The sequence below is a fragment of the Bombus impatiens genome, unplaced genomic scaffold, assembly GCF_000188095.3.
Source record: "Bombus impatiens unplaced genomic scaffold, BIMP_2.2 scf_0914, whole genome shotgun sequence".
NCBI classification, from domain to species: domain Eukaryota; kingdom Metazoa; phylum Arthropoda; class Insecta; order Hymenoptera; family Apidae; genus Bombus; species Bombus impatiens.
The window spans coordinates 300,542-325,999 of record NT_177333.1 but is presented as its reverse complement, the minus strand read 5'-3'; the positions used below and the strand labels follow the sequence as shown (position 1 = coordinate 325,999).

Here is a 25,458-nt window from a genome sequence, read left to right as displayed (position 1 = left end):
TCTTTCCCAAACCGAAATGGCGATGTCTAGCCTACCGTGTCATAAAATTCCCCATAAATACAGAAATATCCGCAGTACAGCCGCTAAGAACCAACCAATTCCCCTCACCAAAGATAATCCAATAAACTCGCCAATAAATTACCAATATATTTTGCTTTCGAGCCTCCTGCTCCTCCTCCTATACAACGACAATGATCTCATACTCTAACCATCATCACATGACCAAACCAGTCCCGAAAAACATTCTAACTTGAAGCATATTAAAAAATCGGCTGATTGCGGTCCATAGGCAAAATATATAAAATTTCGTGCAGCAATTAACGCGTTAATGGATCAGAAAAGTTGCACGTGATTCAACGCACAAGGGGGCAGACCTTGGCGTTCGGCTGGCACGCTCTGATCGATAAAACGGAAGCAGGCATCGTTCATGGGACGGTTCGACGTTGATATCTGGCGAAAAGGGTGCAGGGGCTGGAGTCAATCAGAAGATCGGGATGGGGACGAGACATCAGGGATGGTGTTTCACGACGCGACGAGGTCATCGAAGCAAAGAAAGAGAAGGCAGAGCTTGTCGTTTCACCGCAAACCCGAAAATATCCATGTCGACCGGTATGTTGAAACCTGGCATAAGCTCTGGCCGGTTGCCAAAAGAGCGGTACTCGGTTGGAGGCCACGCCAGGCCAGAGGCGAGACGCGTTTGTTAATCAATTAATTAATTAAATTAAATAATTAAAGTAATTTTGTTTATTTTAGTTCTTCTTATTGTTCGTCGTATATTATACGAATGTCCTGATTAAATTTGGCAATGTAACCATTGTTGACGCTCGCGGTAATAGTATTTGTCACGGTCGTCAGAATGCGAAAGTTAAGGAATTTTCTTAAAGTTGGAAGTTTCTTATGTTTAAAAGAAAAACATGAAAATTTGGAGAGCTGTAGCGTTTAGAAGAAAAATGTACTTCCTTCGCCGGATACATTGAGTTTGTATAGTTCCAAAAAATATTATAAAGGAACAATGGAATGAAAATTTCAGGTCCATTCCCTGGAGAAATTTGTAAAAGTGAGTAAACCTTGTTCGAAATTGATGAACCAACTAGTTTCTCGTGCGCCACAGTTCGAAAAGTATTGAAAGTGGCAGTTTAAAAAGCTAATAGACAACAATGAGAATTGAAGTAAAAAAATTACATTTGCACTTCAAGGCTACATTTACATCCCAAAAAGATTTAGATACAGTGTAATTATTATCTGGTGTAAAAAAATTTATAAAAATCACTTGCTTTTATCGTTTTTACACGAAAATCCTTCTGTACCAGAAAATTCTCTCCTTTTGTATTAGAAAAAAATTTCCAAACAGCAGAAACTTCTGTATCAGAGATTATTTGAACGTGAATTCTTTAACGTATCCTTAAGTCCTAACATCTCAACTTTATAAATGCTGACATTGGTACTTCTTGCATCAAGCCGCAGATACATTTTACGCAGATACACATATTTAAGTGTATATCATATTCAGTTTCTTTAAATTCCAAGCAGATTACTGTCCAACAAAATTTTCATTGTTACATATGTACGCAATTTAAATACACTATTCTCCATTGTCTTTCTTGTTCACTTCGCGTGAAATAATGTCTGAATTTCACTCTTGTACGTATATCGTGTATATTTTACAAACAATTTCTCGAACTTTTAAAGAAACAGTTAGCGGCTGAATTTCGTTTCTGTATATCTGGCCAAACACTGTCTCCTCAAACTCTTTATAATATGTTCTTTCCCAAACCGAAATGGCGATGTCTAGCCTACCGTGTCATAAAATTCCCCATAAATACAGAAATATCCGCAGTACAGCCGCTAAGAACCAACCAATTCCCCTCACCAAAGATAATCCAATAAACTCGCCAATAAATTACCAATATATTTTGCTTTCGAGCCTCCTGCTCCTCCTCCTATACAACGACAATGATCTCATACTCTAACCATCATCACATGACCAAACCAGTCCCGAAAAACATTCTAACTTGAAGCATATTAAAAAATCGGCTGATTGCGGTCCATAGGCAAAATATATAAAATTTCGTGCAGCAATTAACGCGTTAATGGATCAGAAAAGTTGCACGTGATTCAACGCACAAGGGGGCAGACCTTGGCGTTCGGCTGGCACGCTCTGATCGATAAAACGGAAGCAGGCATCGTTCATGGGACGGTTCGACGTTGATATCTGGCGAAAAGGGTGCAGGGGCTGGAGTCAATCAGAAGATCGGGATGGGGACGAGACATCAGGGATGGTGTTTCACGACGCGACGAGGTCATCGAAGCAAAGAAAGAGAAGGCAGAGCTTGTCGTTTCACCGCAAACCCGAAAATATCCATGTCGACCGGTATGTTGAAACCTGGCATAAGCTCTGGCCGGTTGCCAAAAGAGCGGTACTCGGTTGGAGGCCACGCCAGGCCAGAGGCGAGCGGCCTCGTCGATCCCAACGTCCGTTAGGCCTCACGAAAAAAAAAAAGAAAAAAAATAGACGAATAAAAAGAAACCAGCCAGAAGACCATAGACCATGTCCGTCTATAACGTGCAAGAAGACTGCGAAGCACGTAATTATTGATTTGCAAAAGTATCGAAACGAATATAGAGGATATAGCGTTCCAAACGTCTTTTAACCAGTTAGCTGTTGCGATCTCCTTGCAAAGTGTGCACCTGAAATGCGTGGCAAAAGGTAAACGACGACGAGTATACTCGTCAAACACGGAGTATGAGTGGCTGTCATAATGGAGAATTAAGCTGTAACGAAATGATTGTTTTATTTTTTAATTTTGTTACTGACAAGGCTCGTGATAACGCAAATTACTGTCGTTTCTTCCTGACGAGTATATTCGTCAGAAACAGGTAACTGGTTAAATCGAGCGTAAATTAGAAGGAAGTGAATTTTAGATTTCGATTAACTTTAAACTTTGACGATGATTGGCGATTCGCTACTTTCGTTTTGTCACGGATTTTGAATTTTCAGGAGACAACCGTGTGATAAGCTGCACTTTCACGCCAACGTTCCCCAAACATTCAGGTCTGTCGTCGAGAAGTAAACTGCAATGTTCATCGGACGTTGACGCAAAAGTGCAGCTCATCACACGGTTGTCTCCCGAAAAAGCAGCAGCATGACAAGATGGGAGTGGTGAAACATCTCTAGAAATTCCTAAGCGACGTAATCCTTGTCCAACTAACGTGGCTGCAGTGAGGCAACAACAGCATACACCGTAATTGACATCTGTTATACATAATATGCCCATCATACAATGTAAATATTGTATAATGGACATAACATTTGTTATAACATGCAATGTCGGTAATTACTTAATAACAGACTGGTCTAATATAGTATTGCACAAGCCTATGTAATATATCTGTATACTATAACAGTCGCCCAGAGGTGAATATCAGTTTAAATAAATAAAATAATAAGAACGTAGGAGTGACGTTGCTCGAAGAAGAAATCGAACCGCCACTGGGTGATATCAGTCTCTCAAGATTATCACCGAATTACCCTTCGGGAATTTTCATCATCCGTTGACCTTTCAACCGACTAACACCAGTTAACTCGTTTTCTTCTTCGTCGTCCTGATAACTTTGTATCCGGAGACACTTCTATATTATACCAACGTTATGCAGCGTTCTCCTCGTGGATTTTTATTTGTTTCACAGAAGACGAGAAAAATAAGAACGTCCTGGAAATTTGTTTGTTATTGTAGAGGAATCGTTTAATAATGTCCAGTGTTAGTATTCCATCGATGTTTTCGTAACATGAACGTTTTTAGGACAGAAACGTGCCTGTTATGACGTGAGAGTCTCTTTCCCTATAGAAAAAACTTTTTTTAAAAGATTCTGGGACACTTACCGATGTTTCTACAATGCGTTAAGTCGAGCTTTTTAAAACTCGTTGGATAAAACTACAGATTCGAAAGACAAATTTCGCTTGAAAGATTAACTTACTTAAAATATATGGAACACATACAAGGAGTACTTCAAGATTTATCCTCGACAATGCCATCAACTGTTGAAGTATTTAATATTCTACATGCAAAGATCGCGCATCTAACAGATAATTATAATAAGTACTGATTAATCGGCGTAACGGATAATCTAGGCAAATATCGAAAACTTATCGTAAACACTTGAAATAAAAATTAGAATATCGAACTGTATCGCGATTAATGAGGTTCCATTATTTAATATTTACAGACATCAAAATATTAAAATCTGGCTATTTTAAATACATTGCCAATTAGTTGCTGAAACGAGTGGGATGGATTGTTAGAGCGAAACACGTGGTGTGTTCGTTTCCACCCACGGCTACTTTTTTCAGATACCCGTAAATTCGCAATTTACTTCTATTTCTGCAATGACAAACGTCGGTCCTTGAGCGAAGTCATGACGTAACGTGTTATCTCAGTGTCAATCTTGAAATTAATGTCCAACTACATCGCGTGAAAGTGTCGTACATGATAATTACGAACAGTAAACTGCCTGGTCATTGAATATGCACCAAAAAATGTCTCCTTTGTGCTACTTAATCGCCACCATAAATCTGCCTCGCTTACACATCTAACACTAAGTAATCGCTTTTAAATATAAATTCTCTTACCAAGACCACGTGTTCTTTTAATATTCGATAAAACGACTGTTATCCCTGTCGTCTGTTAATTTGTGGAAATACCGTTGGTTTTGCTGAATCCTCATTTCTGAGATACTTGCAAAAATAAGCAAGAATTTAAGTAAAGAAGTAATCATCATCTGCTAAGATGGGAAATAATTACCTCATAACTACCCATAAAATTATGTTACAGAAATAATAGCAGTAATAACGACAATATTACCTTTCTTTTTATTAGTAATTTAACTTACGCCTTTTTTAGTAGTAAAGAAAATAGTGTGAACGAAATAGCAGTGAACTTACTGTTTCCTGAAAAATTTACTTTTCTTATTACTGTTACTTTTTTTAGGAAACTAATGATATAAATATATACATATAATGAAACGTAATTGAATAAAGAATGCCATCTTATCAAAGTTATAAACCGTGGATCAAAGATAAGTTAGACACGATAACTATACCAAGATCGTCGGGACAATAGTCTAATGATATTTAATCGAAATCGATTTAAAAATTAAACGTCTGTAGCGTAAAAACTCAAGTGTGAAAATATAGATAACGATAGTAGATGTTGATTTTCTGTATGGTTAACTTAAAAGTCTGTCTGACTCACATGGCGCAATATCGACAACCAAAATACCACTAAAAAATAAATACAGATTAATCATCTTAAATGCGCAGAAAGCTATGTATATATGTACATATGTAAAATATTGATTTTTGTAAAAATGATAAGCATTTTTTTTCATTAAAAAAATTTACGCTTATGCCAAACAGATTTTCGATTTACTTCATAATTTTCCCCTTAAAGACTGTTAAAGTTACCCATGACTCCCACGTGCTCAGGGCAAACTAACCTCTTAAAAGTAAATAAAAATTTTTCAGAAGAACTTGTGAACCTTCTTTGGTTGAAAACCTTACTCGTCAAATACCAATCTAACCAGCGAACTTTTATCCACATTATAACTACTTAAAACCTGAAACAAATAGCTAGAACCTAAAACAAATACAGATCGGCTAAATTACCAGATAGCAACAACATAATGATTTTCAAATATTTCTAATGATTTTTATGATTACTCACTCTAATCGCCTCATGTCACCTTACAATGAAACCAATTTCATCGCAAATAGCATATGAAACTGGTTGCAAAGCCGAATGGGAAGTAAGCCATTACGTTGAATCAGGGAACTGTCCTTAATTTACTGGCTCTATGTTTCGAATTATTGGTACAACGCCGTTAAGGTAATTAACTTCCACTGGATTACCACGGTTTCACTCTTTTTTTTTCTCTACGTAGTGTACAACGCATTTTACTTTTTGCTTCACTTTCTTTATTTCTGTTTTGTTGTTACCGATAGACAAAAGTTGAACGAATGCCGCGATTGCGCAAAACACAATTACCTGAGGTGGACTCGAACCTTGTTCCATAGATAATGCAGCTCTCATGAAAGTCGGATTATTGCCTCTCGATATACATATATAGCTTGAGAGACGCACTTTGGATCGTTACTTACATTTTACGCGTCGCACCATGTAAAGTGCTATGTAAATTAACCTAGCGAAAAAGCGTGTCTTCAGAGAAGAAACAATGACAGGTTTGAAATGGAGCCTCAGTCGATTATTACGCCAGAAGTCTTTTACACAATAATTTATTAACTGCTGTTAGTGTACATTAACAAGTGACAAATCATAAATCATACATGTAGATTTGTATTGTATAAATGATTCTTATAATCTTGCAGTCTTATATCGAACAGGACAGTCCTTGTAATTTATAAAATTCGCTTGTAGAATTGCATAAGAAGAAATACTGGTAACTTCTAATTTCTAACTTATTCTAACAAATTTTGCTAATAATATTGGAACAAACGTGTTAAAGGGCGCAGTATATAAAAGTTAAATAATTTCTAAACTCCATACAAATGTAATTCCATTTGTGAAGCTGACGTAGAACCATGAACGTCAGTTAAGATAGATATGGTCGAATAGCAAGCTAAGTAAACACATACGCAACCAACATTTTATTTCATTCTCCCTTCTTTATTACTCCCCCACTCTGTTTCTTTTAACACATTCCATGTACACCAAATTTATACGATTTGTACAAACCGCGTGGAACATCGATGATCCATGTGCCCACGTGTGTTCATTATACTTGTTACATAAATTATATTTCATAATTACACAATTATTATTGAAAATGACCTAATTTATAAAATATTGATATACTCTAGTGTTCAGAAACTATTTCATGATTTTGTATGTCTAGTACGGAATGTGTCAATAAACTTGAAAGAACACGCATTTTTTACATTCAAAGCAATCGAAAATGGAATACCAAAGAATAATAAGGCATTGTTGTAAATAGTGATGCAGAAAAGAATATAATTCTATAGACAATTGATATCCAATAAATATAAGTCGATAGTTTTACCACGAAATTGTCACTTTGCATTGAAATCTATCACATGGCATTAAAAGCATTCCTCCCATGATCAAATCGGGAAGGTTAGTTAAAATCGCTTAGTAAAATAGTCGTATTGAGCCGAACAGAACCGAACATATAGGTTGAGCAAGTGAAAGTGAGGTTAGGTTGGTAACATCACGTGGTGCACCACGGGGTCCAAACGAGGTTAATCGAGAGACCAAGAAGCGAGCGCCGGCGCAACCAATGAACATAAAATGCGTGCTTACTATTCTCTATTCCTTTTTTCCTATCTTACTTCAACGAAATCCCTCAAATAACCTTGTCTTTTTTTCATTTCCTCTATACGTTGCTGCTCGATACCAATGAACGAGAGGAAGAAAAGTAAATGATTAGCATAAAAATTTAAACGTCACAGAACCCCTCCATGTTCAAAGAAAAATATCGACAACGCGACACAGCGATTCGTCAATGAAAACACGAGAGAAAAACGTGTTTGGCATTCGTCGAATCGCCGCCAGTCAGCGCTGAAGTAGTATTGTGCGCGAATTTCGAAGAAAAGGAAAAATGCGCGTTCTAACAAGGCAGAGAACGAGCTAGGGATAGGAGGGGAGATTATCGAGCTCGTACAGAAAAGATACGCTAAAAAGATATATCGTTATATTTATCTGAAATTAAATAGTCTTACAGCGGATACTTACCAATCAATGGAAAAATACTAGGTTGATCGAGCAGCGACTTAAGACTGTTTTCAACAAGAGTGGGAGAGGAACGATCCTTGTCACTCATTTCACGCACTGCGCCACGAAGCCGCACGTTCTGAGGGTTACACACGCACACCACAATCCGTTCAGTACACGGAACACCGCACGAAAGAACGAACGGCAGATATAGATAGACTTTCTATGTGTGTACACACGGGACTATACAAACTGCAAGTGTGTACGCGTAGGAGAAACAGCACACACAGACACACGAACGTAACGGTGTGTAGTAATAACAACGAGCACGCAGGCCAACGAGAAACGAATGTGCCTCCCGTGGGACACGATTAAACGACGTTCTTCCAGACCGGCAGAGAGAAAAGGCGCCCGCACCCGAACCTCTCACCTCGTCACGATGTTTCTACTATCACCCGAGACGGTCGCGGCCCGTTCGAACACTCTGGCCACGTTAAAATAAACGCGGAGCGCTATACCCAGTGCACGGTGCTCTTGAAAATCAATCTAAAAGTGGATCGGCTGGTGGCGCAATCTCCTGGCTAACCTCTGGACCGACTCGCGAACAAGTGAACGACGCCTGCCGTACTGATAACGAACAGTGTCTCTACTTTTGCCTTATCGCGATGCGCGCGCATCCGTCCCCCGACCTCTCACACCGCCCATCCACGAACGTTTCTCAGCCATGATCAGCAGTTTTCGTTTCGTTAAATCTTCGCTCACGATATCTCTTTCCTTTTTCTTTATTTCACGTTATATTTCCCCATTTAATGATCAAGTGTTTTCCTCGCTCAAATCTTTTTAAATTTCTAGCTTGCGTTCGATAAGTTCAGTGCTTTGTGTGCGTTTCGAAGTTGAAAGCGCTGCCGTTCGCTCCTTTCTAACAAATTTTTGTTATTTTTAATGTTATGTATAATATTTTTGTTACTTCCTATATGCTATAGTTATTTATAATGGGTGTTATAATGTTAATTTTCAATAGCTTATAACTAGATTGCAGATGCTTATTATGTAAATTCAAGTGTACAAAAATGTACAAAATATCTATATTTATAGTATTTAAGAGATCCTATTTTGTTAACTGTATTTCATAAAAATACAGATTTGCATAAACATGTTCAGTCTACTTACAACCGCACAATCTAGAACAGTGCATCGATGAAAAAAAAGTATGTAAAAGCTGTATAAAAAATGTAAAGTTATTAGACTGATAAAAGTATCGTATATCACATAATCAATCATTAGTGTAATGATTACATGTATAAAAATAAAGATGCATATATTTGTTTAAGTCTAAAAAGGACAAAATGTTATAATGTAAACAAATGTTATCAAAGTATTTTAGATATTAGTATATAGGAAATCTTATAATTAATTATATTATTAAAAGTAATTATATTTTAAGTGAAAAAACTTCTACTATATTGAATATTCAAATACTTTATATATCATTATTTATGTACAAATTCATGAAAGATAAAGCAGAGTACAGCTTTAATGACTTGTGTTGTATAGTAATACTTGTAAGTACAAATTGAACACTGTTTCAAAATGGAAGTTGAAATTGTTTAAAATATTTTAAAATATCAGTAAAAATGCAAAATGCTCAATTACAATATTGGTATACATCTAAGAGATGTATATGATTGTCGATTACTTTTGTCAATACAAATGCTGGAGACAACTTTTACAAAATCTTTTGCATACAACTATTAAGAATTGTTTTCCTAATAAATGTAAAAGTACTAACTACACTTGTATACATATTAACCTTCTAATCAAACTCTGAACAAGTTTATATTCTGTAGTAATGCATCAAGTCATTCATAAAACTAAAGTCAAATAAGTGAGAAACAAATTTTAAAAGAAAGAGAAAGAAATTTTAAATTAACGTATCAATTATTCGCATTACGTTTGTCTCTAAACTGTCTTAAACGTTTCTTAAAGAATAAAACTTTCCCGAACAAGAACACATAAAATGTAAAACTGATCTAGAAATATTCAGACAGGAGTATTTATAATAGAAATTACCGTATCAATAATCGACTGTGCCTTCTATGTTCGATCATTTGTTTATGCTTGAATATATCAAGTGCATTCATCAGAGTCATTTCGTTTAGGAAGTAGTTTATGTATATTGCTAGTAAAATCATTCAAACCCAAACACTTAAAGATTCAGTGGTAGTTTGAGAGGCGGTGAAGCTACTACGATGTTTATTAAAGAAAGCTCGAATTTCAGCAGGAGTGGAAGACCATCTACGACGTCTAGCTTTTTCCAATGGTACTACCGGTAAACCCACCTCTTGATGACAACCTCTTATAGGAGAAATTGGCAGAATGTTGGGTAAACCAATTTCTTGAAAAGAACTCATAGAAGAAAATCCACTCTCATCCTCGACGCTACTCACACTGTCAGTTGGCTTTGATTTCGAAGATTTTTCCTTTTTCTCTACTTTTCTAACACGCCTATTTGGCGTAGATGTCGGCGTACATACGTAAATATGTTTGTGATTCGATATGGATACGTTTAAACAGTTATTATTTGGAAGTAGATCCTCTTCTTCAGTAGTTTTGCTGCTTCCTGAGTTAAGTGAGGTGGTGTCAAGGGATCTTCTTATACCAGGGAGAAGATTATGCAAACTTTGACTAACTTCAACAATGTTTGACGATGATTTTACGAAACTCCTACTGTCGTTATCGGTGCTACTTGATTCGGTCCCATGGTCATAACTGGAATACCCGATAGCTCCCTGCAAGCACGTTGGATTTACATAACTACCATCCTGCAAGGTCACTGATACCTCGTTGTGATGATTATTGTAACGATGACCCTCTATGGGCGATGGGGAGGATTCGTTATTTTCTATCGAGATTCTGGTCAGATCCGGTTCTCTCATTAAGAGCAACGACTGAACCGTTCTCATTAATCTGAAACAATTAATTTACAATTAGTTAAAAATAGTTTACTATCTTCAAATATTTTAAATAAAGAGATATTTAAAGTTGCTTATTAGTAACTAAACACTACAAAACAATTATTCTAATCACTTAGGTATCTAGGTACGTACCTAAATGCTTCTTGGGATAGTTTCTGGGGCGGTATATCATTCGGGTCCAGCTTTGGTTGCGTAGGGCTTTTATAAACAACACTGTCATGAGTTTTATTGAGATCCTGAGATTTATTACGTGGAGAAGTACAATGCGCTGGATCGTTTCTACGAAGCATCGACCAAGTGAATTCGCGGTAGTTGGTAGTGCACGGTGAGATCTGTGTGACCGATTTCGACTTCATGAAACGAGAGGAAGTTGAAGACGATGGTGCTAAGGAAACATGATTCGACGGGGAATCTGCATGCACAGTGTGAACGCTATAGCTACGTGGAAACCGTCCCGTTGACTTCTTATCCTTAGGATTATTCTTCTCGTGAAGAATATCCAAGCTTTTGCGGGCTCGGTCCAGGAAGCGCAGCACCTGCTCCATCAGGGCACGGTACATCTCTCTATTTGCTTCCATCTGTAAAATTTTTTATAAATAAATATTCGTGCAATTTACACTGTTTTGTTTCTATAATAGATTTATATTACGTTTCAATCACATTGTATTATTAACATATTATAGTTTTATATAAAGATTTGTGCACAGGTTTGGAGTATTAAAAGCTTCAAACGTACACACACACTTACTGGATGACCACAACATTTTTGTTGCATACAAAATAGTTATTTATATATAACATCGTATGTAACTATTGTGTGGGCAACAATAATGCTGTGGTTATTCAATAAGTGCACAAGTACAATAAATTTGAAACTTTAATATTTAAGGAATGGGGATTCAAAGCGATTTTGTGGTATTTTTATTAAACTATAAAAAACTTTGTCAAAAGAGATGTAGAAATAGTTGCCTCTGTCTAAAGTTGAAGCTGTACTGTTTTAAAATTGCCAAAGTGTTTCACTTCTTTGCATACTTTTAATTCTTAATATTCGTACAGGTACTAAAGTGTTAAAAATGGCAGTGGAATATTATTCGCGGACAGACGGTGAAGTATTCAAGGAATGGGGATAAGGTAATCTGGTCGAGGACATCAACAATTTCCTCTTGTAAATCAGGTATGTTAAACGATCGTGGTTTATGGTTAAATAGAGACCTGTTTCAGTTGCCATTGCAATGTTTCAACTTGTGTTTGCAGGAAAACATTGTCGACTACTCGTACGTGAGGTATTTGAGTGCTCGCTAAAACTTCCTGAAGTCTTCGGTTCTCTTCTATCAACGATCGGTATTGCTGAAACAAAAAACAAAAATGACGAAATCAGTTAACGGTCAGTAATAATTATCACACCAATAATTATCAGTAATAATTATTTTCTTTTTAAATTCAATTTCTTACTTTTGTCGCACTTTAAGTTTAACGAGGAAAGTGTCCAGCTCTCGAACGACTTTCCTGAACGTAATAATCGTTTCAAAAGAAGAAAGAAACGACGTGGTACGACGTATATACACGCGTTAATACAAGGTTTCACCTTGCGTAGGAGATTTTCACACGGTGGAGTGAACACGATTCGACGTTAGCAGAGCGTACGCCTGTTTATTGTACAGACATTGCTTTATCAATAGCGGTATATTTTATTTAAAATAATACATTGCTCTAATCATCGTTAGACGTAAAGGAAACGTTAAAATAAACTTTATGTCGATTTTCCAATTAATAATCTAGCGCCTTCATTTTATAAAATAATATTCCAGGTATAATATTGCATAAGTCTATGAAATACAAATGTATACAATCGTATAATAAATAATAAAAGATAAATAAATTAATGAAGAGATATTCCGGGATTTGTATTAAATGTATTATATGCTTATTAATATTACTACCAGGTTTCTAATTGATATTCCAGAGCTATTATTTTATAAAATAATATTCTACAGAATTTCCAGCAAATTCATCATCACGATATTCCAAAATTTCCTTTAGACCTAATCAACCTTCTAAAATATCTGCTAGATTTCTCACTATTATCCTAAAGAACTTATTCACATCCTGAAACAGCATTTTAGGATTTTCGCTAGAATTACAGCCAATATCAACAAATATTTAACATATCCGTGATAAATATTTCAAAAATCTCCGGCTGAACTCGTATCGTCAAGAAACATCGAATAACGGATCGATAACAAATTTTCCCCCAAGAATAGAAATCTTTACCACGCTGAAAATAATTGAACGACCCAACATTAATGATCCTATTCGACTAACATCCTCGGAAGTCTTCTAAAACGCCATCTAATACACCCCAACAGAATTCTAATAGAAGTCGAATAGAAAACGCACAAAGAGGACTGGAGTTTTCCGCGAGTCCAGTCACGAAGTCGTCATTGAGCAAACAATTAGACATCGGCGAACAGTTACTTCGGACAACTTGAAAAGGTTCGAGCATCGATGATGCACCGCCATTCGAACGGATAGGCCCTTTAACATTTGCATATTTCTTTCTTTTCGGTGGCCGAGTCGCGGACACCGGGAATAAAAGAAGTTCGAAGAAACACGAGGTTTCTGACATTTCCATACAATGGCGGGAAAAATACGGTACGAGTTGCGAGATATCCGGCGATGGGCCATGCCTGATAACGAAGCCAGGACGCGCGAGATGTTGAAAGAATCATGCGTTCATCGTTCGGTCGCCACGCGTTCAACTATCACTGTTATTAGAGTCATCAGCGGAGATTTGCTCTCAGCCAGTGGCAGAAAAATACACGATATTTCGAAAACCTTGAATCTTTGCTCTTTTCAACGCTCCGACTCTCTTGGGCCGCCTCATGCAATTCAAATGATACTATTGGCCAATTTCTTTATGACAATCTTCTTACGTAGATCCTCTGCTATAATAGTAACACGTTTCTATAATAATATTAAGTAATATTTTATACAGGGTGGTTGGTAAAATTTTTTTTTTTTTTAATTTTTCTATCGAGACAACGATCTACAGTGAGATCCGTTATAACGAGACGCGATAAAGTGCACTCGTACCGAGCGAAAATTCAAAGTCGATTTTCTCGAAAACGAAGCCTCGAACGAAAAATTTGTATTCTATATTTTCGACTTCTTTTTTCCCTTTCCGCTCGTACCGCCAGTTACCAACCACCCTGTATAATAGATACTTAATAATTAAATTAATAAATCGTTCTGTGCAAAGTCAAATTGTAAGAACTGTTTGTACGATAGAAGTCTGTATTTTTCTTCGTTCGTTCGAAAGGATGGAAAGATTTTCAAACTGTAACTTGTATTATTTAAACGTAAACTTGGTAATTATCGATTATTATATCATTGACTAAGAAAGAACCGCGTTGGCTCGGTCGGCTGGCGCTTCGACCCTTGATTATCGAAACTCAATATTTCCTACATCCGAATTTCCAGCCAGCACCTCTGAAACTCGGATTTATTCGTAGTTGCGTGTGTTTATTCCACTCTCTGGTTATTACGGTGGAAACCATATAAAGCTATAGGTCCACCAAGGATGGATAGAAAGAAAAATGAGAAGATGACAACAAAAGTCGTTCCTTTTCTATCTAAAGTGTTTTCATCTTCTGCTGCGCGTATTATCGATTAAGAAATCATTGAAGAATACAACAAGGGTCCCGGACAGGAATCGCTACTACCTCTTCCTCTTCCTCTTCCTGCTGATCTTTCTTTGAAAGTATCCTTTTCGTGTATTTAAGTGTTATATCTGTTTGGATTTAAAGTGGAAAACCACTCACTTCAGTAAAATGTGAATTCTCTCTGGACGATCTTAAAACCAATTAAGAAGGTTTATTTAATATATGTCTTACGTAATATACATTTTATTTATCATATTTATATATGAAGTTTAGCCAACAGAAAACGAGACGTGTTATCACACGAAGCGGCTGAAAACGTCGTAGAATATTAGAAAAGCAGAGGAAACTGCATCTGGGATAATTAATTGCACTGGAATAAATGAAGAATTAGCAATTACGAATTCTTGACACTCGCTTTCACAGCCACGAACTCCGATGATGTTCTTTATTTCTCTAATAAAACATCCATCTCTCATCACCAATAAATGTAGAACAAATGTATCATAAATTACATGTATGTTACATATCATAAATTATTAAAAAGTTCGTAACACACGGTGAAAGAATACAAAGTCCCAGGTTGGTTTCACCGATGGTTTCACCGTATCACAAGGAGCGCGAAGAAAAGTCGGTATCGCTTTTACGCGCGTAAAATGATGGAAGGATAAGACGACGTGTTTTGCCTATGGTTTCTTTCACGATGAGCCGGCAAGGGTTTCTTTCAGTGTCCCGTTCGCATAAGGGAATTTGTACGGAAAGCTGAAATTTTTCAGCGGGGACCTAAGCGGATGGGGTTCCGCATGGTCGCTCAGCTTGAACCGTCCACCGGTGGAATACTATCATGACGTCACTCGCTACGGTCACTGCCTGAATTATTCAGTATTTCTTCGTTTCTACTTGTACACACTGACTATACCTCTTTGTATCTAATAGTCGTCGCGACTCAAACAAGATAACGTACATAGTGCCACGTAACTGATAATGCAAATTCTATATTTTATACTTTTACGATCTTTATTCGATGATTCCACGATATGTTCATACTCATATTGGTGTATCTCGCCTCAGATACCGTCTCTGACTAGCAATTAATAGTCGCACTTTGTTCTCACGTTTCCTCGACATTCCAGTTCATTTTTTAAGGGCACACCTCAAACTGAACCAGCGCAATCAGCTGATTTCTTTTTTAATTTTGGCAAATATAAAGATGGATCTATCAAGGTAGAAACAACCATAGGACATTTTTACCAAGTCATGTTGTCATTTCAAAAATTCTACGTTTATCTTTCTTGGTGAGCAAGGGAGATGGCTTTTTTACATTCTGACAGATCTAAAGATGAATTTATCAAAGTAGAAAGAATCATAGGAAAGTTTTACCAAATCATATTGTCATTTCAAGAATTCCATGTTCAGTTTCCTCGATAAAATTGATCTTATTAGCAAGGGGGCAGATATAAAGGATCTATCAGGGTAGAAAGAAATTTTTACCAAGTCACGTTGTTATTTAAAAAATTCTACGTTCGTTTCGTTCAATAGAATTGTCGATCTTATTAATAGTATTATATACAAGGTGTCACGTAATCGACAATGCAAACAGCAAAGGGTTTGATTTCTCAAAATTCTAATTAAGATTCAATCCATCCGTAGAAAAAAATTGAAGAAATTAAAAAGATAGCGCTGAACAATTCTATGTAAACTTCCTTCAATTTTATCATTATTGTATATAGGTTGTCTGCATATTCGAATATACAAGATTATGAAAAAATCATTCGAAATAACAGAGTTGTCTCGTCCGAGACTGTCCATTCTAAATATATCCATTACTTCAAGCAACAAGCGAAAATATTGCGTAGAAAATTCGTACGATCGTTAGAAGACATAACACGGTGACGATAATTTCTTCGAATGGGAGAATCAACTTTTTGCGACCTAATTCAGTTGAACAGCGAGTAATTACCGAAAGACTGGCGTTATTTGAAGAATATTTCTTACAGTATAAATCATACAAGTTTTTCGTTTCGAACCAGTATTAGTGTGACTAATGGATTTCTGCAGAGAGTTACGGGTACCATTCGAACGTGCATGACACAGCAGAGAAACGATCAACATAATAAAACACGGAAATACGATATAAAATAAAATTCTAGGACGCGAATCAAGCCTGAATATCTTACATTTAATGCCGTAAGATTTTTATGCGATAGCCTACTTTACACTCTGAAGCAGAAACGCGTGTATTCGTCGGATATTTAAAGAAACGATTTAAATAAAAAATGACGAAAGAAGCGCTTTAACCATTTGAAAAGAATTTCGAACTTCTTCGTGTCCAGAGGAAATAGCTGTGATATTAAAATATACGGAACGCTAGGAAAAGAAAAAGCTAATTATACTTTCTAAGGAGTCGTTCATTCAAAATTCATAATAACAAAAATCAGCACGCATCGAGCGTATCTGGGTAAACTTTTATTCGATACGACTTATGAACGCGTCAAAGGAAACATACAGAGGCGTGCGAAAGTAGACGTCTTCTATGAACATATATTATCTGCGTAGTATGAAACATTTTGAAATTTCAATAGCATTGCGAGACTCGATTATCATGATTACTACATCGGTAAAATTTGAAACAGATATGAAAATGTATATAGAAATTGCAAGCTATTTAGTATAAGTACTTTCTTTTTATTTGCAAAAATATCTGAAAATGCATAGAATGCACATAACACGCGAAGACACTTAAAATATTCAGAATAGCTGAAACAAATTTTTTTTTTTTTTTTTAGATTTCGTCCTTTTACAAAACTATATATTTGCATAAATATCCCCAATACTTTCGTGAGTCAGCGTGTTACCCTTTGAAGCAGCTGATAACTCCGAAACAAGCTGACTAACTGCACATACATCGGGACAAAGGAATCCCTGTCCTTCGAGTAATTGCAAAATCTGGCTTTACAGACTATTGAGCATCGCCTTAGTCGAAACTATCATCCTTCTAATCAGCCTTGAATGCGTCCGCTCGATTTCACGTTTAACACTAAACCTGCCGACACTTTGTGTATACTTACTCTTACTGTGTGCGGTCAAAATGACCGGTGATTAAAGAAGTAACAATTTTTATGATTTAACTTAGATAATGGTTAATTTAGAAATAAATGTATATAAAATGACGAAGTTCCATAAAATTTCGTCCAAGTTTACTTTTCTTTAATTTCAATTATAGGCTTGAATAGAATTACACTTTTATTTATAGAGATATATCTTATTATCGTTATATATAGAGATATGTGTTATTCAAATTTGCTGCATTTTTTACAAATTATCTTATTATCAAATTTGCCGCATAAATATTTTCCGCGTGTTAAACAAATTTTCGTAATTTTGTAACCTCTACAACTTTTTACTTGACAAGTTTTTTGTAGTGACGAATCTGAACTTTTTTTATTTATTTATTAAAATTACTATCAATTCTCGCGTTGAGAATTTTCAGTAATTTTTCTGGCGTGGCGCAGTGACATGGCTGATTATTTATAATAAGTTAATACTTATTATAGATAAGTATAATTTCGAATCTGAACTTGTCGATAGTTTTATTGCATGGTTTTTCCCCGCGATTCTTTATATAAAAGTAATATATGCACCAGGTTTATAACAATTTTGTGAATTCTCTGTAAATTGGACCCATACTGTAGATACCATTGCAAATTTATTGCAATTATTTATTTATCTTCTTACCAAATAATTTCAGCAAAGTCATTTCTGCTCATTGTTTTTGAAAAAAATGCAGGTCTCCAAATTTTATTCCACAAATATGAGACATGTAAATTTTTTATATAGCATATAGCATATAGCAGAACAATAAATGCACCTAGTTTTGTTGCATCCAGCTCCCTCTTAGTCCTCAATACTCTAAATTCTTCTTCCTCCGTACATTTTATTACACGATCCCTTATACGGTGATCAATGATAAAATGCCGTCTTTGCTTGTCCTTTAGCATATCCCTAAAAATATTATGGACTGATGTCCTGCCAGGTTTAGGACTTGCATCTATTTCTCTCCAAACTGTCCCATCGGGTCCAGTTTCGATACGTTGATTCTCTACATCAGTCAACGATAATTTCTTTCCTTTTTGCCCTGGACTTATTTATAATATTCAACTCTGATTCGGTTGTAAATAGCTTTCCATGTGTTTCTTGTTCATCGCACAGTGAACAGTCTTTTTCTATGTCCGTAAATTTTTTTTCTTATTTTTGTCTTGACATTTCTAGAGTAAATATTTATCACAGAATAATACCACGTACGGAGTACAAAATTATTGTCAAATTTGATATGCTTTACGCAAAACACTCTGCGATGCTTTCTGTCTGAGTTTTAGAGATAACAAGTTTAAATGTCGACTAATTGACTAACAAACTAAGAGATATTCTAGTCGAAAGGACAATAGTAAATAAGAATATGGCCTGTGACGGCGATATTTATACAAAAATATTGATGAGTGTTGGTTGGCTGTTTTCTCCACCAACGGTTACTCGAGGGTGGAGTTGTGAAAGCTTTTTCCGTGTTTTATCGCAATGAGCAATAACCTTAAGAAACTTCTCGACTTTTAAAATGTTTATAACAATGGGCTGTAAAAAATGCTAAACTTTATGACAGTTCCTTAGGATTATTATGGGTCTGAGTTGATACGTCTTGATAGCTGGTGGCCATCCTGATCGAGGGATGGATCATGCTTTATGACAAGATTACGGGTGTAACAGCTGTTATTACTTGTTATTACTCATTTTGTTTGTCATTTGACCATGAGATAGCCTTTTCTTTGTACCGATTGTATTTATTTTATTGTATGTATCGGACGGTCAAAGTGACCCGTCACGGTACGCAAGGCAGAGTACAAATCTTTCTCAGAAAATAAAAGAGCAAACTAAAAGTAAATACCGAAAAATATATTGTATGTATGTTTTGGGAAAAGTCAGAAATTATGGAGCGATATGATAAAGTTTAAATATAGTTAACTTTGTGTAGAAGTTCGAGAGCGGTCAATTTTTGACCGCTGCTGGTAGGTTTAGTGTTAAGAATTTGTCCTTCTACGATCACCAGATACGAAGTAAGTAATACATTAGCCGCGTTGATAACAAAGGACTTTTCAGGCTATTCTCACGCCTGTCGTTTACCATTAACCTTGCCAATGATCATGGCTTTACTGTGTATTTAATCTTTAAATGATGTTCTCTAGGCAAGCACATTGCAATGAAGTTTTTGATAATTAAATTATAATTTTCCTTAAAGATATGATGCATATACTTGAACTTAAATAAGTTACTTTAATAACTGATAATACAATTGAGTGTGATATATTTTGTATGTACGACACATAGACCCACGTCACAATTTTCACACTCATAGCGTGGTAGTGTTTTCCAATTGCTCTTCGTTTTCTATTTTCAAGCGACATTTTCAGCTTGAAGATTCTACAAAATTATAAGGATAAGGACACAGTGCGATCGCGCTGTTTGGGACTCAAACGGTTAATATACAATAATACAATTTACCAGCGGAAAAATATCTATTGCTCGGAATCACGTGAGCCACGATTGGCCGATATTTACCGCGATTAGGATTACGAAACAAACATAAATATTTACGTGTTGGAATTAATATGAAAGAAAAGGAACGTTACAGCAAATTCTTCCCTTGCTGTTGCATGAAAGAATATTCAGTGATATTTTTTGTCTTCGATCGTACAACTCCTTTTACGCGATAATTCCTTTTATGATCCACCATCCATGAAATAAGAAGCATCGTGAAACGAAACACAGAAAAGAAACGTTTGTTCTTCTGCAAGAAGACTATACCTACGCTTATGTTAGTCGAAATTTCCAAATTTCCCTTCCTGTTAAATATCAGGTACAGTGCTGCGAATAATCGTAGAGTCAAACGCATTTTCTGCATTATTTCTAAGAAACAATTACTGAACATTCTCAACGCGAGAATTGATTGTAATTTTAATAAATAATAAAAAAAAAAATTTCTAAGAAACCATCGACCGTGCCTGGATACGTTAAGCGAAGTTGTGTTCCTAAAGGATAAATTGTACGATAGAGTATCAGGAGATTTTGCATGGTGAATTATTTCCTCCCACGACTGAAATAAAAAGACAGAAAGACAATTTTTCAACGAGACGACGCTCCTCTTTGTATAGTTGCCACTACAGAAACGTGGTTCCAAGATTTCGGAATAAAATCATTAGCATGGCCAGCATTGTGTCCTCGTTTGAAACTGATCGAGAGCCTGTGGCGAGTTTTAACAAGAAAAGTTTACGATCGGAAGACTACTTTTAAAGATTGTATTCCTGTGCATTACAGTAGCGATCAAAATATAGCCAGATAATAAATTGGACGACGAGCATTTAACGAGGACTGAATTATTCTCGCTTAGGGTTACACGTATGATCCTATTCGAGGATTGCTGGCAATAAAATACGTCAAATAAAGAATGCTACATGTTCATTTACAACTAACTAACGGTATTTCATTTACGAGTCAAACATCGATGAATGTTAATTACAAATTAGAAGAGATAATGATAAGAATAAATTTAAAAGGATGAAATACGCGATGAAGAAATGTGATAATTTTTAACTATAATAATTTTAACGATTCGTTATAATTATAGGAATTTTTAACTATACATATGTCCATGTTTCTGCCATTATCATAAACGTACAATTATCAGAAACGTAATTCTCTTTATCGAATCATCGCATTATACGCAAATTAATATAATAATTATATATGGTATATATAATAAAAATTAATATAGTAAAAGTAGACTGCGGATTTCTATGCATTTACAGGAACTTTGAAAGTGCAACATTGCACAAAATGTGCATCATGCGAGAATATATATAAGACTTCCAAAGTATGTATATGCCGTGTTTTCTTATTGAACTTAGCGGGCAAAACAGTATTCTACCGAGGTTCTACATTTTTAATTACATTCTCGAAAATGTGATTCCGCGTAGAAATCCGTAATCTAAATAGATATCTAATTAAGTATCGTTTAATAGTATATAGGCTATTTTATTCGTATCCTGTCAAACGGTGTGAGTATATTCTGCGATTGAAAATAAGAAAGAAATATTACAAAAACAATAATTCAAACGCTCGGAAATTAAAAAAAAAACGCCTATGTCCTATGTTCGCACATCTCTCTCCTTTGGCGGAATGAAAATGAAACACTCTGTATACCCCTGATTATTTCTCGAATTTAACCAGAAATCAAACTTTCCTGTCGAAATCTATCGAAAGGCCGAAATATTCGATGTTTCTCAAAGCTCGCCACAGTAAAGTTCACGGTGATCAAGGGACTGCAACTAAGAATCAAACAAAATGAAACACTCTGTATACCCCCGATTATTTCTCCAATTTAACCAGAAATCAAACTTTCCTGTCGAAACTATCGCAAGGCCGAAATATTCGACGTTTCTCGAAGCTCGCCACAGTAAAGTCCACGCTGATCAAGGGACTGTAACTAAGAATCAAACTTGATGCAATAGGCGCAAACGCGCGATCAGGGGGATCAGAAACGCGATACGATCTAGAAAATATGTGACAGAACGAGTCCGGAGATGCGAGAATAAGAAAAGAGCGAAAAGGGGGAAAGACAAATGCATTAAGGGGTGTGATCTCGAAAATGGCGGTGGTCTCCGTCGGCTGAATTTATTTTTGGTGCATTCCAGTCAAACGAACCGAGAGAGAAACAGAGAAAGAGAAAGAGAGAGGGAACGAGTACCCCGCGCCAACACGCAGACGATGTTTCGCTAGGAAGATCCGCTCTGTTCCTCTTGTTGGAATACTCGAATTATTTTTTTCTCCTCTCTCTTTTTCTCGTCCCTCGCCATGCTCTCTTTCCATTTCCGCTGCAGCGGTTACCGCTGCATACTCCAACGCCGCGAATCCATCGCTCGAACGTTCCTTTTTTCCGTCGACGTGGCTGCAACGGAACGACGGCCAGCCGTGTGTCCGTTTTCTCGCCTTTTATCGTCGCTTAATTATTAAAACAAATAACACCGGCTGGTAACGTTCGTTCCTTCCGACGCGGAGATTTTTCACGATAAAACGATGCAACCACCGATGGAAACAACAGGTACGACGATTAATTTTACCGTTACGAGGAAAAATTTGTATTTCAATGAGAACGACGGTTAATTAGCTGGCAACCTCACGTCGTGGATATGTGTTAGCGTGTTTGTAGGAAGTTCGAGAGTCTTCACGGGGTTGTTAACATCGGCTTCTTGGTAAATCGAAGGGAGTTTCGGTTCGGCAGCGTTATATCAACATCGGTTCTCGGTGATTTTGTAATTTTAGAGGACATTTCAGATTCTATGATCGTTCATTTGATGAGATTTCTCAGAAATTTGTACAAATTCTGTACGAGGAGATTAAAATCTTTACGTTTACGACACCGTACCCACAACAGGAATGAAAAGGAAAAAGAACAATTTCTTGCGGAAGGTTGTAACATAAATTCGTACAGTCTTCGTACATACCTACAGCTATATCGTAATAAATAGTTTTATGTAACGTATGATGTAATAAATTACAAATATTTTGCCTTGGATATCTGCCTGTTGGAACGAACCCTGGATTTTCGACGAAGGAGCAAGCTACAAGTGCAATTGTAACATTAGTTGTAACTAAAATCCTACGCAAGTAAAATTGTAACAAAGTTGTACATGAAAATGCAGCAAAATTGTAATGTAAATTCGTCTTGTCTTTTTATGTGTCCATTGGTATATCGTAACAAATAGTTTTCTATTATATAATGAATTACATGTATTTTATCTTGGATTATCCCCTTGGAATAATCTTTGGATTTCCTATGGAAGAACAAAGTACGATGTTGGAATTAAAACGTCGAGTTCTACGTAAATTGTAAATCAAATCGTAAGAAGATCATAAAGTAAGTTCGTCCTGTTTTTAATGCATATCTATAATTATATGGTAACGAGTAGTTTCGTATAATATATAACGTAATAAGTTACAAGTATTTTATCTTGGATATCCTGTTGGAATAATTCTTGGATTTCCGATGAAGGAACAAAGTACGATGTTCGAATTAAAGCGTGTAATTACGGGTTTTGCATACGGAACGAGCTCGTATTCATCGAGCATCAAATCGTCGAATTTGCACATCGGTATGATACTCGCGTAAAATGTAATTTCCGCGGACAATAAGATGTAGCGACAACGCGGACGTTGAATACAAATAAAGAAGACGATGAATCAGAAAATCGCTGCTTTCCTCTGGCCACGATCGATGAATTCTACACCTTGACACTTCCCATTGAAATTTTCTTTCCCCTCTCTTTCTTTTTTCTTTTCTTTAAAGAGCGAAACGAGAGTGAAACAAGACGAAAATAGTTGCGTCTCAGTGTATTCGTTATGGGCTTGGAAGAAATTGGAAAATTAGAAAATTTGCGAAATTGGAAATATAGAATTTTGGAAATTTGAGAACTTGGATGTTTGACGTTTCGAAGGACTTGAATTTTGAAGATCCGAACGGTCGGGAAATTTAATGATCGAAACATTTTTGAAAACGCTTAATCGTTTAATACTTGCAGAAGTTTACAAACTTGCGAGCTCTAGAATTTGTATTCTAAATTATTCTAAAATATTTACAAATTTTGCGGCTTTGAAATTTGGGAATTTAGAAATTACGGGACCTTGAGATTTGTTAAATCGGTTAAATCACTGAGATCGGTTAAATGACTGAAAGATTTACAAATCTGGAAGATCCCAGATTTGAAGACTTGGAAATTCCAAGGCTCTTCGAGACGTGAAAATTCACAAATTCGAAAGCTTTAAAATTTGGCAGTTTAAATGTTTGAAAATGTAGGAATATGCCAGTTTGCGAATTCGAATATCTTGAAGATCTAAGATCTAAGATTAAAATGTTTCACAGTTTCTAAGATTAAGACATTCAATGTGAGGAGTACCACTATCAGAAATTCCACTGCCAGGTGAAAGTTATCGTAGGAATATGATAAGAGCGTAAAAATGTATATCAAATGGGAAGATAAAACCGTGAAGACGAGAGAAAAAAATGGACGGAAGTAATAGCGCGAAAATCGAGCAACAGAGAATTATTAAAAGTATACTGGCTAAGAAGATCGCGGAATGTAAACCGTGAGAATGATTTTCAGTGACACTGTCGTATCTTATCTGGCTGGCGCGTAAATAGAATCCCGTCAGCTGCGGGTAATTAAGGTGCAATTTATTCGTTACTCGCTGATTAGTTAATTAGCGGTGAAGAAATCGATCGGAACAGCTTCTGAATTGTTAAAAGAAAGCGGATAGGAACTGTTTCGAAAAAGTGAATAAAGCATGGATGAATATATTCGCAACAAATGTACACAATTTTTTAGCAATAATTTCAGGTGAATTGGAGGCATACACAGGTGAAAAGTATTCGATTAATTAACAAGTTGCCTCAGGCATGAGTTTTATGCAATCAAAATTGATTAGATTAAAAATTTCAGGCGAGTTCAGCGGAGTGTAGCAACGCGATCTATTTACTGGGTATATGCAAGGATTAAAAAAATTGAAAACTTGAAGAGCCGAAAAGTTGCATATTTGAAGATTCGAATATTTCGATATTCCAACCTATCGATATTAGCAGATTTGAATGTTGAAAATGTTGAAAATTCGAAAGCTTCGATATTAAAAACTGTGAGAGTTTCAAGTACAACTTTCGATCTACGAACGTTTGAATATTTGAAAATTCCAAATATCCCAAAAATCCTTCGATTCGAGAAAGAAATTCGAGCAAATTCGAAGCTCCGTAGATTTGAAATTTGGCTAGCGAAAAGAGACGAAACTTTCCTTAATTCGACCACAAAATATCCGCACTCTGTTAAAACTTGTTGAAAGTTTAATTCTGAAACCGAGTAGATTAAAGAATAGCAGAGGATCTCCGGTGACTTTGAATGAACCTGTTCCCTTGAATGGCGCGTTCCGTCTTTGGAACGCGATCAGACGACTCGACTCTGCCGTCTCGCACTTTTCGCTCCATAGAAA

The 25,458-nt window shown here is 36.1% G+C and overlaps 1 protein-coding gene and 2 long non-coding RNA genes across 5 annotated transcripts in view; 1 reads left to right on the top strand and 2 right to left on the bottom strand.

The window, feature by feature from the left end:
• Positions 1–3,361: 3,361 nt before the first annotated feature.
• On the bottom strand, positions 3,362–6,035 carry LOC112213672. Of its 2 annotated transcripts, XR_002947566.2 has the most exons (4): positions 5,721–6,035; positions 5,494–5,633; positions 3,976–4,945; positions 3,362–3,839 (listed from the first exon to the last, which is right to left on the bottom strand). It is a non-coding gene; the product is annotated as an uncharacterized LOC112213672 (long non-coding RNA). The 2 variants fall into 2 exon arrangements; XR_002947565.2 differs by having other exon boundaries at positions 3,362–4,945.
• A 3,176-nt stretch (positions 6,036–9,211) lies between these two features.
• Positions 9,212–25,458, bottom strand: part of LOC100749455 — a 32,300-nt gene continuing 16,053 nt past the window's right edge. The window contains exons 3-5 of the mRNA XM_003492986.4: positions 11,933–12,067; positions 10,853–11,298; positions 9,212–10,712 (exon numbers count right to left, since the gene is read on the bottom strand). Coding sequence (XP_003493034.1) covers positions 9,938–10,712; positions 10,853–11,298; positions 11,933–12,067 — 1,356 coding nt within the window. The 3' untranslated portion in view covers positions 9,212–9,937. The remainder of the gene's footprint in view (positions 10,713–10,852; positions 11,299–11,932; positions 12,068–25,458) is intronic.
• LOC112213671 lies at positions 9,966–12,104 on the top strand. 2 transcript variants are annotated; one of them, XR_002947563.1, is made up of 3 exons: positions 9,966–10,128; positions 11,777–11,894; positions 11,975–12,104. It is a non-coding gene; the product is annotated as an uncharacterized LOC112213671 (long non-coding RNA). The 2 variants fall into 2 exon arrangements; XR_004462594.1 differs by lacking the exon at positions 9,966–10,128 and adding an exon at positions 11,142–11,274.